A 16,185-nucleotide genomic window follows, 5' to 3' on the forward strand; every position below is an offset into this window, starting at 1 on the left:
GGAAACCTTCCTCAAACCCTCATATTTCTAGTGCCTTCTCTTTGTTAATTATTTCCTATTTATCCTGTATATAGCTTGCCTGTATATAGCAGCTATATATGTGTACGGGCACACATACATATATTTGCATGTTGTTTCCCGCATTGGATTAAGCTTCTCCAGGGCAGGGGCTGTCTTTACTTTCTTTTTATATCCCCAGTGCTTAGCACAGTGCCTGGCACATAGAAGGTGCTTAATAAATGTTTATTGATTGATTGCTTTCAATAAACACAGGAATTTGATTTGACTAAATTCACGGATGCTTTCTCTTGACAAATTAATGTGATCTTCAGTCCTTAATCTGTAGGTCAGGGAACCAGACTTTGGTTAAGTAACACAGCATTTCATAATCTCTAGTCTCTAGTCTTAGAAAATAATCTGAAATGAATGAATGCAAAACATGGTATTGCGGAATTTGTGAGTCCACTATCCATTGCACATTAATCCCCATCAAATCACCCCAGATTTAAAAATAAATACAAGAATGATATTCCGGTTAGTTATCCCTTACTCCCACTGCTACTCCATAATTAGAATAAATTTTTCAAATGACCAAAAAATAAAACTATTCTTACCAGTGGGGCAGCAAACCTCTCAGAGAAAGTATAAGCCAAGGACTGAAGGAACAAGCTAGGTTTGTTTCACTGGTATTTTCAGAGGGGAGTAGAGAATTTGACAATATGAAGATTAGAGAGGGTTCAAAGGAAAGTCATAGAAAGAGAATAAAACCTCTGAGGGGGGAAAAAGAGATTGGAATTATTTATCCAGGAGAAGAGAAGGCTGGGCAGGGAGTCATTTAATAATTGTCCTCATGTATTAACTAGCTATTATCAGTATACCCAAAATAAGGAAGGGCTTTAAGCTGAAGTATGAGAGATTTAGGTTCAACAAGTATATGGAGGAATTTCCTGATTGTGAAGTAATTTTTGGAATAGACTTTGGAATAGGTCTCAGTGGAATATTTTCTCTGACGAACTTTAAATTGTAGATTCTTCTTTATCTGTGGCAGGTTATGAATAGATCTGCTTGAAGCCTGGGAGTTGAGGAGATGACTTCTCAAGGTTCCATCTAGCCCTGTGATTCTTAGCCACTTCAGCAGACCTCCTGGTGATGGGAAACACACAGTTTAAGGAGAGGCCCTAGAAGAATTCAGGCAGAGAAGAAAGTAACAGCAGCTGCATCAACAGTACCTATTAGAATATCTAACTATAGGTGAGTCAGGTCACCTTGATCTAAGGTACTCCTTCAGACTTGGGTGAGCGGAAGAGGAGCACTGCCTTTGGTTTGGGGTGGGGAGTCTCCACTACCCTTCCGAACCTCCCAGGCAAATGCTTAGTCAGCTGAAACAGGAGACATAGAACGATGTTTGGCGGGTGACTCGTGGGAGCGACCCACTGCAGGAACCCTGGGAGAAGAGGCTGGAGGGGAGAGGAGTGAGCCCCTGGGCCATAGCATCAGCACCAGAGGGTTCCACTCTCCCTCGTGTGTCTCCAACGCCATTCTAGCTTCCTCAGGAATTGCGGTGCCCTCCCCCCTGTTCAGTGGCTTTTTCTTTTTCAGTTGCTGCAGGAGAGTCTCCCCTTTCCAAGTGTCTGGACCTGGGGGTCATGCAAGTCACTGCCACCACTGCCTTCTGTGGAGAAACGGAGGGAGGGAGGGGAGAGGAAGAAGAAAGGAAGGAGGGAAGGAGGAAGGAAGGAAAAAACAGGGGAAAGAGAAGAGATAACACCTCCTCTTCTTTCTCTCCCTTTTCTTGGTCTCTCTGCTCTCTTGTCTCTCCGCGCTTTTTGTTTCACTCCCTCCCACCCCTCCTCCTCCTCCTCCACCGCTTCAGTCTCGATAACTGAATTTTCGTTCCTCCTCCTCCTCCTCCTCCTCCTCCTCCTCCTCCTCCTCCTCCTCCTCCTCCTTCTCTTCCCCCTCCTCCTCCTCCCCCCCTCCCCCCCACCTCACTCTCCTCCTCCTCGCCTTCCTCCTCCTCTTCACTCCCCCTCCCTTCTCTCCCTCTGCACCCTTGCACACCAGAGAGGAGCTGCTGTAAGAGAGGAGTGTGTGGGAGAACAGGAGAAGGAAGAGGTGGCCGTGGTGGGTGTGGGTGTGTGTAAGGACACGGACTCGCTTCTTGTTCTTGCACTTGCAGTCGGCGAGGGAGCCCGAGGAGACCTGGTGAGCCGCAGTAAGCGGACTTCTGCTAGGAAGATGCTGAAAGTCACCGTACCCACCTCTACTTCCTCCTCCAGTTCTTCCTCGTCTACCTTGTCTGGGAACGCCTCGGCCACTCCCGACTATTGGATCGAGGGCTCCAATAAAGATTCTTTGGATGATTTCTTCGAGGTGGAGACGGAGCTGGGACGGTAAGACGGAGGAAGAGGAGGAGATGGAGTGTGTGTGTGTGTGGGGGGGGGGGCGGTGGGATGGAGGTGAGGCGGGGTGCAGAGGCAGGAGAGCGGGCCGGCTGCAGAAAATCGGGGATTCTGTCCCTCAGTCTCTGTTAGCTTCTCTGGCTGCCGTAGCTTAGCAAAACCAGACAAGCCGCTCCCGGCTGTGTGCAGGTAAACAAATGGGAAGAAGGGAGTGTGCGTGCGTGCTTCAGGGGGCCACAAGCGGAAGGGAGCCTCCCCACCCTCTGGTTTTCAGGGACACTGACTTTCTCCCTTTCCTTGCTCCATTATCATCATCATCGTCATTATTATCTCATTTCAATTGCTCCCTCAGTACAATTAACTAAATTTCGAGTGGACACTTCTTGGTCAAGGTGTTCTCCTTGCAGAGGAAATTTAGGTTTGCTGTAATAGTATGGAGCAGTATTCGATCCCTACGCCATCCCTGTTCTCCCCAGCCATCTCCAGCCCCAGCCTCTTTTTAGGCAGCTTTCTCCTCCACTTTTGAACCCCACTCTGTCATCCATCCTAATTCACTTAATCCAGGACTACAACCTATTTGAGCGTCCTTTTGTCTTGGGGATGGGAGGAGCAGAAACATGACAAAAACGTTAAAATTTGATTCCCCTCCCCCTGCCCCATCTTGCTCTCTAAATTAAGTGACATTGGAAATTAAACTTAAATACCAGCTTCCTTGCAGTGGTTGTTCAGAAGCAGGGAGCAGAATGAATCACTTACAAGAGTTTGTGGCAGAATAGTAATCTAGTGATGCTTTAAAGAAAAAAAATGCAGCATAAAGGGTTTAGATGAGTGATCATTAGTGAGAAGGGTCCTAGCTATTCTTCTTTCATGTATTGTAGTTCCTTGTTTAAATTATGTAGCAGTTTCTCCTGGGCTGCAGAATTATCCCTTCTGATCTGATGTTTACAGTGGCCTAAGACTTTTGCTATGGGACTGGTGCCATATGCTATTGTATTTTTACATTTTGGGTTCTCTTTTTGTTTTTCTATTCAGACATGGGGGAAATTCTAATTACTCATTTAAGATTCAGATCCTTTATTGTGGGAGCACCTAAAGATAAAAAGTTGTTGGTTCCTTTCAGTTTTCATGCTCGATGATGCCAGGAAATTCCACTGGGGGTGAGGGTGGAGGAGGGTAAGGAGTTTAGCTAATAGAGATTTCTTTTTTTTTTCTGTTGTTAAAAGTTCTAAATTAGATTTTGTAATTTGAACACTGTGTGCAAGGATTCAGAGAACCTTTTTCCTCATTGCTTCTCTTTCATTCTTCCTCCTTTCTCTTTCCCCTCAAATCTAATTGGGTTGAGGAGCTGTATTAGATGACTCTAAGATGCAAAACATTTGAATTCAAAGGGATAATTGTCAGTTATCGAATGTTTCCAAATGTACAATATTATACAAATGAAACATCCAGGTCATTGAATGAACTAAAAAAATTATCAATAATATGAAAGGTAGAAAGGTGAAGTAGATAGAGAATTTGCAGTGGGGTAGTGTAGGATTCTTACCTATGACACAATTGTTGTGTAACCATGGGCATGTCACTGAACTTCTTCATGATCTAGGCAACTGTTTAATACTTATAGATGATTATAGACTTCCACACTGGGAGTTTCTCCTCTGAAGAAATTACAGGTAGGGACTGTTCCTCTACTGATGAAATGCCAGTACTCTTCCTCCTTCAAAAAAATTGAAAAATGTATGTAAAATGTACATTCCAGTAACGGTAAATAGAACAACCTAATTTTGTAAATAAAATGATAGGTTGTGTTTCTGTGCAGAGGATTAAACTTTTAATTAAACAGTCTACTTAAATTTTTTTTGATTGGCATCTTAGAAATTGTTAGATCATTAAAGAAATTCTTATAATCAGGTTAGGAGGGGCCATTCCTGGCAGTAAACTTACATGCCTTTCTAAATATTGTTTATCGTAAATCTGTCATTAATATGCTTTGAATTGACATGTGTGAGCACATCTAAGAGTATCTAAGTCTAATAGGGAAAATATAAGAATTTTGAGGGTTATACTGAAATTTATAAGTAAAAAAAAAGAGACTGTGTTGATTGAATATTTATAGAATAACTTTCTGGTACATTAGCTGTAGCCTGAGAGAGCATGTCCTCAGAGCCAGAAAGACCTGGGTTCAAGCTCTGCTTCTGACATATATTGACTGTTTCAACCTGTGCAATTCGCTTTAACCTCTCAATGGTCGAGAAAACTCTTTAAGACCTTAAGCTGCAGAGAAGATGCCAAGCTGCACTACTAAGGACTAGCAAGGAATTTCCTGTAACAGTCCAATCACTATCCCATTCTGTCTAAATAGCTTGTTGAACATACTGTACTTAGTTCTCTTAAACATATGTTAATAATACCATAGATACTTCACCCAGGATTGAAGTATATTAAGATCTAAAGGTTTAAAATTATAAACTCTTTGGCTGTGCTCATTAGCAATAATCTAAAATGTTAATTATCTGTAGATTGCAGCATTAATAAGTTACACATTTTATGTCTCCTCATAATTTAAAAACTAATTTCCTGATCAAAGTCTTTTACTAATAAATAAATGGAAAACTTTAATTTTGTGGCATTTAAAAATGCCTTCTGTCCACATATGTCTTTAAAGCAATTAATATAGTTTTTAAGAGCAAAAGATTGTAATGATGCTATAATTGTTTATGGGACAAATTTCCTTTTAATTATACAATGATTGGAAAAATTAGAAAATTAAGGCTGAATCAACCAGTTTCAAGCCCTTGACTTTTTGGTCATAACTATATGACTTCAACAAACAAAATTAATAACACAAAACTGAACCAATTGATTGTCCGTGGGCCACTACGATACTGTCCTTTTGGATGACAAAGAGAAATGTTGACAGAATTAATTAGAGATAATTTATAGCTCTCCATAAGTTATAATCTTTATTATAAAGTAGTACTTATTGAATGCATAAGAACTTTGTTTCTCCCTACCCAATTTTATTTTTTAGGATCATCCCATCATAATCAACCCAAAGCCTTCTATCTATACTCTTTTTGAAGTATACTCTTTTGAATGATAACATTCTTAAGAGTTACAAATACCATTTTCCCATATAAGAAGTAAACAGTTTAACCTTATTACATCCGCTATAATTAGTCTTTCATATTTACCTGTTTATGTTTCTCCTGATTCTTATAAGTCAGATTTTCTGTTCAGTTCTGGTTTTTTCCCCAAGAATACCTGGAAGTCCTTTAGTTCACTAAAAATCCATTTTTTCCCCTTGCAGGATTACACTCAGTTTTGTTGGGTAGGTTATTCTTTCTATTTGCTTGTAACACTTTCTCCTTTACCTGGGAACTTTTAAACTTAGCTATAATGCTCTCTCAAGGTTTCATTTTGGGATCTCTTTCAGGTGGTGATCAGTAAATTTTTTCCATTTCTATTTTACCCTCTAGTTCTAGAACTTCAGAGCAATTTTCCTTAATAATTTCTTTCAGTATATTGCCTAGACTGTTTTTAAAATTATAACTTTCAAGTAGTCCAACAACTCCTATATTATCTCTCCTTGATCTCTTTTGCAAGCAGCTATTTTTCTAATGAGATATTTTACCCTCTAGTTCTAGAACTTCAGAGCAATTTTCCTTAATAATTTCTTTCAGTGTATTGCTTAGACTCTAAAATTATAACTTTCAAGTAGTCCAACAACTCTTATATTATTCTTCTTAAGAGAACTCACTATAAAGAAAGGTACAGGAAATTAGGGGAAGCTGATTTTTGGAGGCTGCATTTACAACAACAATCTAGAACTCCCCACTTCCTTGCTGTATACTCTATGACCTAGGGTGTGGCAGCAAAAGAAGAGAAGTCATAGTTCTGTAATTTGCATGAAGTCGTATTTACACAAAGTAATAATGAAGTGTCTTTTCTCTTTTAAAGAAGTGTTAGTTTACCTAGTTAGTCAGCAAGCATTTATTAAGACTTAGTGTGGAGGAAATTGTGGGAAGATGGTGGAATATGGCAGGAAACTATCTAATTTTCCCAAATTCCCCCACAAATACCTTAAGATAATGCCTTAAAGTAAAATTTAGAGCTGCAGAAATAATTAAAAGTTAAGATGAAGCACTGTCCAGCTTGACAACTTGGGAAGACATTAGGAAAGACCTGACCTCCAGGGGAGGTTCTGGCCTGATTGAAGTTCAGATACCAGGTAGATACCAGAAGTTGTCATTCAGAAAGCCCTGGGGGCGGTTGCATCTGGGGTGCTTTCCCACAACCAGTATGGGGGTTGGGCAGCTGATAAGGGGAAGATTGTGGGGCCCTCCACTAGTGCTGGATGGGGTCCCAGACTCTGACCAGATGGGGTCCCAGGATATGACTGCATTGAGGAGGAGTGAGGAAATGTTGGTGCATGTGGTCACTTGGAGGAAAGCATTGTCCCAGATTTCAGTTCCAGGGCAGAGGGGTGAGCTGACACTTGTAAATTCGTTTGAGGGACTGAAGTGAGCAAAAGTGTTTTTGGTGACAGTGGTGCTGGGGGCCCTAGTCAAGGCTCAAGGGCAGAGAGGAGTACCTGAGGTCACTTATAGATCAAGGTGTGAACTAGAGGAATAGTGACCATGCCTAGCCTTGGATTATAGAGCATTGGAAGAACCAAGGGGTCAAAGGCCACCAGATAGAGCTCATAAAACAATAGCATGAAAAACCTGAAGCCTGAAACATTATCCCATGCATCCTGGGAGCAGAGCCTACTCTAACATAAAGTGAACAGCCAAGAAATAGGCCATTTAAAAATGAGTTAAAAAAGCAGAGAAAGAACCTGATCATAGATAGGTACTGTGGTGATAGAGAAGATCAGCGTTCAAACTCAGAAAAAGACAAAACAGCTTTTTATAAAGCTTCAAAGAAAATGTAAAATGGTCACAACCAAAAATAGTTCTTGGGAGATCTTAAAAAACTTTAAGAATCAAATAAAGACAAGTTGAAGAAAAATTGGAAAAAGAAATGAGTAATGCAAGAAAAGTAAGAAAATTATAAAAAGAAGGTCAACCAATTGGAAAAAAGAGATCCACAAACTTATGGAAGAAAATAATTCCTTAAAAATTAGAATTGGGCAAGGGGAAGCTAATAACTTCTTAAGACACCAAAAAATAATAAAATAAAATAAAAAGAATGAAAAAAATAGAAGAGAATTTGAAATATCTCATTAGAAAAACAACTACTTGAAAAACAGATCAAGGAGAGATAATATAAGAGTGGTTGGACTACTTGAAAGTTATAATTTTAAAAAGAGTCTAGTCAATACACAGAAAGAAATTATTAAGGAAAATTGCTTTGAAGTTCAAGAACTAGAGGGTAAAATAGAAGTGGAAAAAATCTACTTATCACCACCTGAAAGAGATCCTAAAATGAAAACTCATGACAGCATTATAGGTAAGTTTAAAAGCTCCCAGGTAAAGGAGAAAGTATTACAAGCAAATAGAAAGAAACAATTTAAATATTGTAGATAGCAAGATGACATAAGATTTAGCAGCTTCTACATTATATGTGGAATATAATATTCTGAAGAGCAAAGCATGTGGGTTTGCAGTCAAGAATAACCCACCCAGCAAAACTGAGTGTAATCCTGCAAGGGAAAAAAATGGATTTTTTAGTGAAGTAAAGGACTTCCAGGTATCCTTGAGGAAAAGACCAGAACTGAACAGAAAATCTGACTTATAAGAATCAGGAGAAACATAAACAGGTAAATGTGAAAGACTATAGCAGATGTAATAAGGTTAAACTGTTTACTTATATGGGAAAATGGTATTTGTAACTCTTAAGAATGTTATCATTCAAAAGAGGATAGTTCAAAAGAGGATAGATAGAAGGCTTTGGGTTGATTATGATGGGATGATCCTAAAAAATAAAATTGGGTAGGGAGAGATAAAATGGAGCAAATTATCTAATATAAAAGAGGCATTAATGGAAGAACTGTTATGCTGGGTGGGGGGAGGTGGATAGGATGGAGGGCAGGTAGTGCTGTAACATTATTCTCATCAGAACTAGGTTAAAGAGAGAATAACATATACACTTAGTATGGCATAAAAGTCTTTTTAACTTACAGAGAAATAGGAGGGCAAGGAGATAGGACAAAAGAGGGACTTTTAGAAGGATATGTGGATTAGAGGGGCAGTAGTCAGTAGTAAATTAGAATTCTGAGGAGGGATAGGGTAAAAAGAGAGAGAAAAAGAAGGATAAACAGTGAGGAAAATAGAATGGAGGGAAGTACACAACTAGTAATTAGAACTTTGAATGTTAATGGTATGAACTCACCCATAAGATGAAAACAGATAGTAGAATAGATTTAAAAAAAAAACCCACAACCCTAGAATCTGGCAATATGTTGTTCACAAGAAATGCATTTAAAAATAAGAGACACCCATAGAGTAAAATAAATTCTGGAATAGAATTTATTATGCTTCAGATTGTATAAAAAAACAAGGGTAGCAATCAAAAACTCAGACAAAGTTAAAGCTAAAATAGATTTAATTAAAAATGATAAGCAGAGAAGCTATGTTATGTTAAAAGGTATCATAGATAATGAAGTAATATCGGTACTAAACCTATATGCACCAAATGCCATAGCATTCAAATATTTAAAAGAAAAGGTAAAAAAGTTCGATAGCAAAATAGATAGCAAAACTATAATAGTGGGGGATTTCAACCTTCCCCTCTCAGAACTAGATAAATCTAACCAAAAAATAAATAGGAAAAAAGTCAAGGAGATTAATATAATCTTAGATAAGCTAGATATAATAAACATTTGGTGAGAAATGAATGGGGATAGAAAGGAATACACCTTTATCGCAGTGGTACATGTCATCTTTGCAAAAACTCACCATATGGTAGGCCCTAAAAACTTTATAGTTAAATGCAGAAACACAGATATATTAAATGCATCCTTTCCCAGATCATAATGCAATAAGATTTACATTTAATAAAGGACCATGTAAATGCAGATTAAAAATTAATTGGAGACTAAATAACCTGTTTTTAAAGAATGAATGGGTTAAAGAACAAGACATGGAAACAATAAATGATTTTATTAGAATGATGGTGATAGGACAGCATATCAGAGCTTGAGGGGTGCAATGATTAGGGAGAATTTGTGTCTAAGTGCTTGTACCACTAGGGTAGATAGGGAGCAGATCAATAAATTGATTGTGCAGTTGGAAAGACTGGAATGGGAACAGATTAGGAATCCCCAGTTGAAAACCAGGTTGCAGGTCCTCAAAGTTTAAGATGGGAATTAATAAAATTGAATGTAAGAAAACCATTGAATTGGTGAATGAAGCTAGGAGTTGGTTTTGTGAAATAACTAGTGGAGTAGATAAATCGTTGATAAACATGAGTAGAGGCGGGAGAAAGGAGAACCAGATCACTGGTATTGGAAATGAGGGGGGTGAATGTACTACTGATGAAGATGAAATTGGAGTAATTATTGGGAGTTGTTTTTCCCAATTGTATGCCAATAAATTTGACAGTTTGAGTGATATGGAAGAATGCTTGCAGAAATATGGACTGCCCAGATTAACAGAAGAAAAGTGGAATTTCTAATTAAACCAATTTTAGAGGGGGAGATTAGTCAGGCCATAGATGAGCTTCCTAGTAAAAAAGAATCAGGACCAGATAAATTGGCAGGTGAATTCCACCAAAATTTTAAGGATCAGCTAATTCAGATATTAAATAGATTATTTGGAATGGTGGGTAGAGAAGGAGTCCTACCAGACTTTTTTTTGTGTGAGGCAAGTGTGGTGCTGATGCCTAGGCCAGGAGGAGCAAAATCAGAAAGGGAAAATTGTGGAACAGATTCACTGATTAATGTTAATGCAAGGATTCTAGGTAGGATACTAGCTGGGAGACTACAGCACCATATCACAAGGATTGTATATTATGACCAGGTGAGATTTGTACCAGGAGTGCAGGGCTCATCCAAAGTGATATATCTGATTATATTAGTGATGAGTAAACAAGTATCACATAATTATGTCAACGGATGTAGAGAAGACATTTGACAGAATGCAACACCTTCTTATTGAAAACGCTTGAAGGAATGGATGTAGATGGATTTTTACTTGAAATGATGGGAAGCATTTGCCTAGAGACATCAGTGAGCATTGTCTGTGGTGGAGATGGGCTAGAGGTCTTCCCAGTGGGATTGGGAGTGAGACAGGGATGCCCATGATTACCGATATTGTTCAGTGTTGTTCTGGAGATGCTGGCAAAAGCAATGAGAGAGGAAACGGAGATTGAGGGAATCAGAATGGGCCATGGAGTAGTGAAACTATCTCTTTTTACAAACTATGTGGTGGTATATTTGGAAAATCCTGGAGATTCAACTAGAAAGCTAGTTGAAACAATTAGTAATTTTAGCAGGGTAGCAAATATGAAGTGGATCCACATGAATCATCAGCATTTCTATCACTAGAGGAATCTTTTTAGGAGGAGATTGTAGGAGATGGTTCATTTGAGGTAACTGCAGGCAATGTGGTATGCTTTCCATCCATCCCAATTGAATTGCCAAGAGGTAATTTTTCTGAGCTGGAAAAGGTAGTGGCAGAGTTCATTTGGAAGAGCAGGGGGTTGGGAGTGTTGGGAGAACTGGTATGGGGAAAGGTGGGGGAAGGAGGCTATCAGTGCCAGATCTTGCACTCTATTTTGGGTTGGTGATTGTCAAGGCTATTTGGTGTTGGCCAGGAGATGGAATGGTGGATCAGTGGAATAGAGTGGATAAACAATGCACAGTGGTGAAGGATTATGGTTACCTTGTATTTGATGAATGTGAGGATTTGAGCTTTTGGGATCGGAATTCACTGTTTGGTGAAGATGAGCAGTCTGGCAGAAACTAGGTGTAGACCAGTGCCTTGTACCATTTGCCAGGGTAGAGTTTGTTGTTTTTTGTGTTTTGGAGGGGGGAAGGCAGGGCAATTGGGGTTGTGTCTGAGGCCGGATTTGAACTCAGATCCTCCTGACTCCAGGGCCGGTGCTCTAATCACTGTGCCACCTAGCTGCCTCGTGAGATGAAATTTGTAAAATACTTTGCAAACCTAAAGGCTATAAGCTGTGGCTATTATATGTTTTGGACATGTTGCATTTGATGTGACAACAGGATATGCGTTATCAGGTGTGCAAAAGACAGTTGGTGGTGCAGAATGGGTTTCAGGAAGGATCTGGATTTACAGATCTGGGGTCATTTATCTAGAGATGATAATTGATCCCATGAGAGATGATGAGATCAATGTAGGTACCATAGAAGAAGAGAGAGTGCCAATACAGAGCTTTGAAGGATACCCATGAATAATGGGCATGACTTAGATAAAAATCCTTGAAGGAGACTGAGAAGGAGCAATTACATAGGTAGAAGGAGTCTTGTCAAAATATAATTTGAATATATGATAAAAGCCATGCAAATTTGTAAATAGTTTACAGCAATCATTGCCTTTAATACATTCCATTCTGTCTAAGAATAGAGGTTGAATTTGCTTCTGTTCAGGCTTGTATTATTCTAGAGGACAGATAGTCATTTTTCCAGTGACCTATTTCTTCTTATGTATTTTTATGCTTTTTCAACTGATGAAGTAACCTTCTTCCCCTGGAAACTTTGGTGAGTGTCTTGGAATAACAGAACTTTTACTTGGTATGCTTTGTGAAGGTAATTTAAGTATGACTACGTTTACCCATTTGCACCCCAACCACCTGCAGAGCTCTTGAAATAAAAACGACTCATGGTATGGTTTGATAATTTGTTATGACGTACCTGCCTTATCTACTTTTTGTGCTCTGCTTCTGCCTGATATCACAAACATGAGTTTCCCTCTGGAAGTTCTTTTGCTTAGAGCCTCTAGCCAGGAACTAAAAGTTCACACTTTTGTACCTTTCCCCCTCCCCCACCCCAGCTTTAGCAGAAACCAGGCCTCAGGTTGGTCAGGCGAAAGGTCAGAGGCTTTTACGCATGCTTAAACAAGTCATTTGAGGAGGGCATGGTGTAGGCAGTCATGGGTCTGTATCTGGCCAACGAAGAGCCTGGTGGGAGATTCAAGGTGAGGGTCTATTAAAGGACTGGTGTCCAACTGAGTCATTTGTACTTTCTCCTTGTACTCTGTTCAGGGGAGGTACCCATTTATTCAGGAGGAATAAATGTAAATTATAATTTAAAAAAAAGTTCACACTTTTGCCTCTGTGCTTATATATCTACCTTTCTTCTCTCCTTGTTGTAAGCTGACTGAAGATGGATTGCTACTTGGAGAATTAGGAGGGAGAATTTATTTGTCCACTGCAAAAGGGATTGGAACCAAAGGGGATTAGGAGTATGTGGAAAGAAAGATTATTTCCTTTTGTCCTAGTGGGCAGGCACCTTCTCAAGATGACAAAATTCCAGTAGCTCCTGGGAAATGAGAAAATTAGGGATCTCTTCCCAGCTCCTCTACAAATGTAGGGCCTCAAGCCTTAATAAATTACTAACCCTTTGCTTCTCCATCTCTGCATTAGGACCTGTGATAACCACTACCTCTCTATCTTGCAGGTGTTAAAAAGAATGAATGCGTTTATGTTGGGCAACTATCTTGTGACTTTGAGACAGGAGATATTTTGTGGTTATTTAGTTTCACCATCATTTTACCACAGAAACAGTTCAGAATTGGGGGTGAAATATATGTTAAAATTGAATGTGTGAAGTGCCCTCAGACTCTACCATTATGTAATGTTAACTACAAAGTAAATGTAATTTGGAAACACACTTCATGCAAAGAAATTTTTAAAAGTTGTCAGGTGTGTTATAGAATCAGTGTTTTGTGGAAACACACGTTTCCCATGCTTAAGTATTATTAAATAAAAAATAACTTCAACTGAAAACAGATCCAGGTGCTGCCTGATACTGCCACATACACTGTTCTAAGGAAATTTCTTTGAAAAAACACTTTCCACACTAACCACAAGGTAGCTTCACAGCACTTTATTCTCATAAACACTACCCACAAAGCTAGGTATCTGCAGAACCCAGATTAGGAATAAAGTTGTGGGTGGTAGGCAGATGAATTAACTCCATTGCCATTTTTGGTGATTCTTTTTTATTCCCTCCTAATATACCTAAAAATATAACATTGCATTTTATTTTCTTTCAACATTGGATTTACAAAACTTACAAAACTGAATTTAGTCAATTATTCAGAAAATTGAGGCCCAAATCACATCCACCTGGAACTGATAGATGCTAGGAGCAGGTTTGGGTTTTTTTGTTGCAGGAATTATGTATAAGTGACCTAATTTTCTTGTCTCTATATTTATGTAGAAACAACTAAAGAGATTATAACTCAAAAATGAAAATTTTAAATTCCAGTTTGTAAATTAGATCTAAATAGTTGTGGTTCATTATTAATATTATATATATATATATATATAATACACACACACATATATGGAATCTAATGAATCTGTTCTCTTTCTCATGAATGCTAATGGAGAGAAGTAGTAGTGTGGATAATATTAAATCACAAGAAACTTGATTGAGTCTTAACTTCCTGTCACAGTGTTGTCTAAGACAAAGATTAAATAATTAGAGAAAGAAGTAGCTTGGGCACTGTCTTAGAGAAGTTATGATGCAACTCTAGTCGTCTTTGGTCCAATGACACTAAGCCTTCCCCCTTGATGCTTATCTTCTAAATAGACTCTTTTCTGTTCTTTATCAGTGTCAGTCAGCAACCTGTTAGACCTCCAACTCAAAAATCTTCCATGGCTTCTTATTGATTCTAGCCTTAAAAGTAAATTCCTCGGCATGGCATTTAAGGATGTCCACAGCATGGTTCTAAACAACCTCTCCAGATTTATTTTGCATTGTTTCCATTTGCAGTTAAAATGACTCCATTTTAAGAATGATATTAACTTCCCCAAAACACCATAGCTTCACACAAGAGAATCCCATTGGCTTCCTTCAGGGCTCCATTTAGTGTCATCTTCCCTGGGGAGTCTTTCCTGAATTTCCTGCTGTTAATACTCTCTTATTTACTCTTATCTGTGTACTAAAGTATCCATCCAGTAAAAAGTAAGGTCCTTGAGGGTAGAGAATGTTTTTTTTTAATTTATCTTTGTTTGACTAATATGACAAAAAAAGGAAAATGATAAATGTTGGAGGGGATGAGGGAAAACTGGGACACTAATGCACTGTTGGTGAAGTTGTGAATGGATCCAACCATTCTGGAGAACAATTTGGAACTATGCCCAAAGTACTATAAAACTGTTTATACTCTTTGATCAAGCAATACCACTGCTAGCTCTATATTTCAAGGAGGGGGAGAGAGAGAGAGAGAGAGAAAGAGAGAGAGAGAGAGAGAGAGAGAGAGAGAGAGAGAGAGAGAGAGAGAGAGAAAGAGAGAGAGAAGGACCTACTTGTATAAAAATATTTATATTGGATTTAAGTGAGGCAGAGTTACATTGTTAATACAGACAGCATCTTTTTTTCCTAAGGCAATTGGGGTTAAGTGACTTGCCCAGAGTCACACAACTGGTAAGTGTCTGAGGCCACATTTGAACGTAGGTCCTCTTGACTCCAGGGCTGGTGCCCTATCCACCTAGAAGCCCCTGCGTCATTCTTTTTTAATTTGGGCATCTAGCTACTTTCTAGATTTTTAGCTTTGACTGCTAAATCTCATAATTCATTTTTTAACTAACTTTATTACAGTGTTCCACCTATTTGTCCTAGTGACCAGCTCCATTTACTACCCTTTCTTTCAGTTGCTTTTATTGCATGCATCCCAAAACATTATATTTTAGCTCTCATTCAGTGATAATCTTGAATAAGATATGTTTGTTTCTTTTAGTGGCAAAATTGATTTCAGTGTGGTAGATGTACGTTAGATGTTTTATGTTTTTATGTGTGTGACTAAGATATATTCTGAAGGCCCAAAAATTTCCTTTTAAAGTGGGCTCCTATTTAAATAGGAAAGGAAATAAGCACTTATTAAGTACCTACTATGTGCCTGACACTGTAGTAAATGCTTTCCAAATATTATCTCATTTGTTCCATACAATAACTGTGGGAGGTGGGTGCTGCTATTATCCCCGTTGTTGAGGAAACTGAAGCAGACAGGTTAAGTGACAGTGTTCAGGGTTGTTACACAATAATTGTCTGAGGCTGCATTTGAACTCAGGTCTTCCTGACTCTAGGCTCAGTGCTCTATCCATTGCACCACTTAGCTGCCTGTACATGTCCCAATATGTTCCTATGACATCAAATCAGAATTTTGACACTAGAACAAACCTTGGGTACACAATTCTGATGTCACTCCACTCTGCATCTGCTGCTCTGCCTGGATTCAACTCTACTGGAACAAGATGTCCCTTCCAGGTTAAGCTCATCACCTCTAATTTCATCACCATGCTGCTAACTCAGACCTTGACTGACACCACTTCCTTTAGCTTCTTCTACCTTCTGATTGGTTGTTTTCTTGAAAAAAATACTGGAGTGATTGGCTATTTCCTTCTCTGGCGGACTAAGTCAGAAGTAAACTGACTTGCCCAGGGTCAGACAGCTAGTGAGTGAGGCTGGATTTGAACTCTTGTCTTCCTGACTGCAGGCCCAGTGCTCGATTCACTGAGCCATTTGGCTGCCTCCTTCTGATTGGTTTTCCCCCTCCACTTTCCCACCTTCTTTTATTTGTTGTTTGGCCCTATTAGATTGTAAGCCCCTTGAGGATAGAAACTGTCTTTTTTATTATTCGTTGCCAAATTA

General features: G+C 38.9%; 1 protein-coding gene across 1 annotated transcript in view; it reads left to right on the forward strand.

The window, feature by feature from the left end:
* Positions 1 to 2,029: 2,029 nt before the first annotated feature.
* The window catches only part of CAMK4 (calcium/calmodulin dependent protein kinase IV), a 223,968-nt gene continuing 209,812 nt past the window's right edge, over positions 2,030 to 16,185 (forward strand). Inside the window, exon 1 of the mRNA XM_036742347.1 lies at positions 2,030 to 2,393. Within this exon, the coding sequence (XP_036598242.1) occupies positions 2,239 to 2,393 (155 nt within the window). The 5' untranslated portion in view covers positions 2,030 to 2,238. The remainder of the gene's footprint in view (positions 2,394 to 16,185) is intronic.

Source organism: Trichosurus vulpecula, chromosome 1, assembly GCF_011100635.1.
Source record: "Trichosurus vulpecula isolate mTriVul1 chromosome 1, mTriVul1.pri, whole genome shotgun sequence".
Lineage (NCBI taxonomy): Eukaryota > Metazoa > Chordata > Mammalia > Diprotodontia > Phalangeridae > Trichosurus > Trichosurus vulpecula.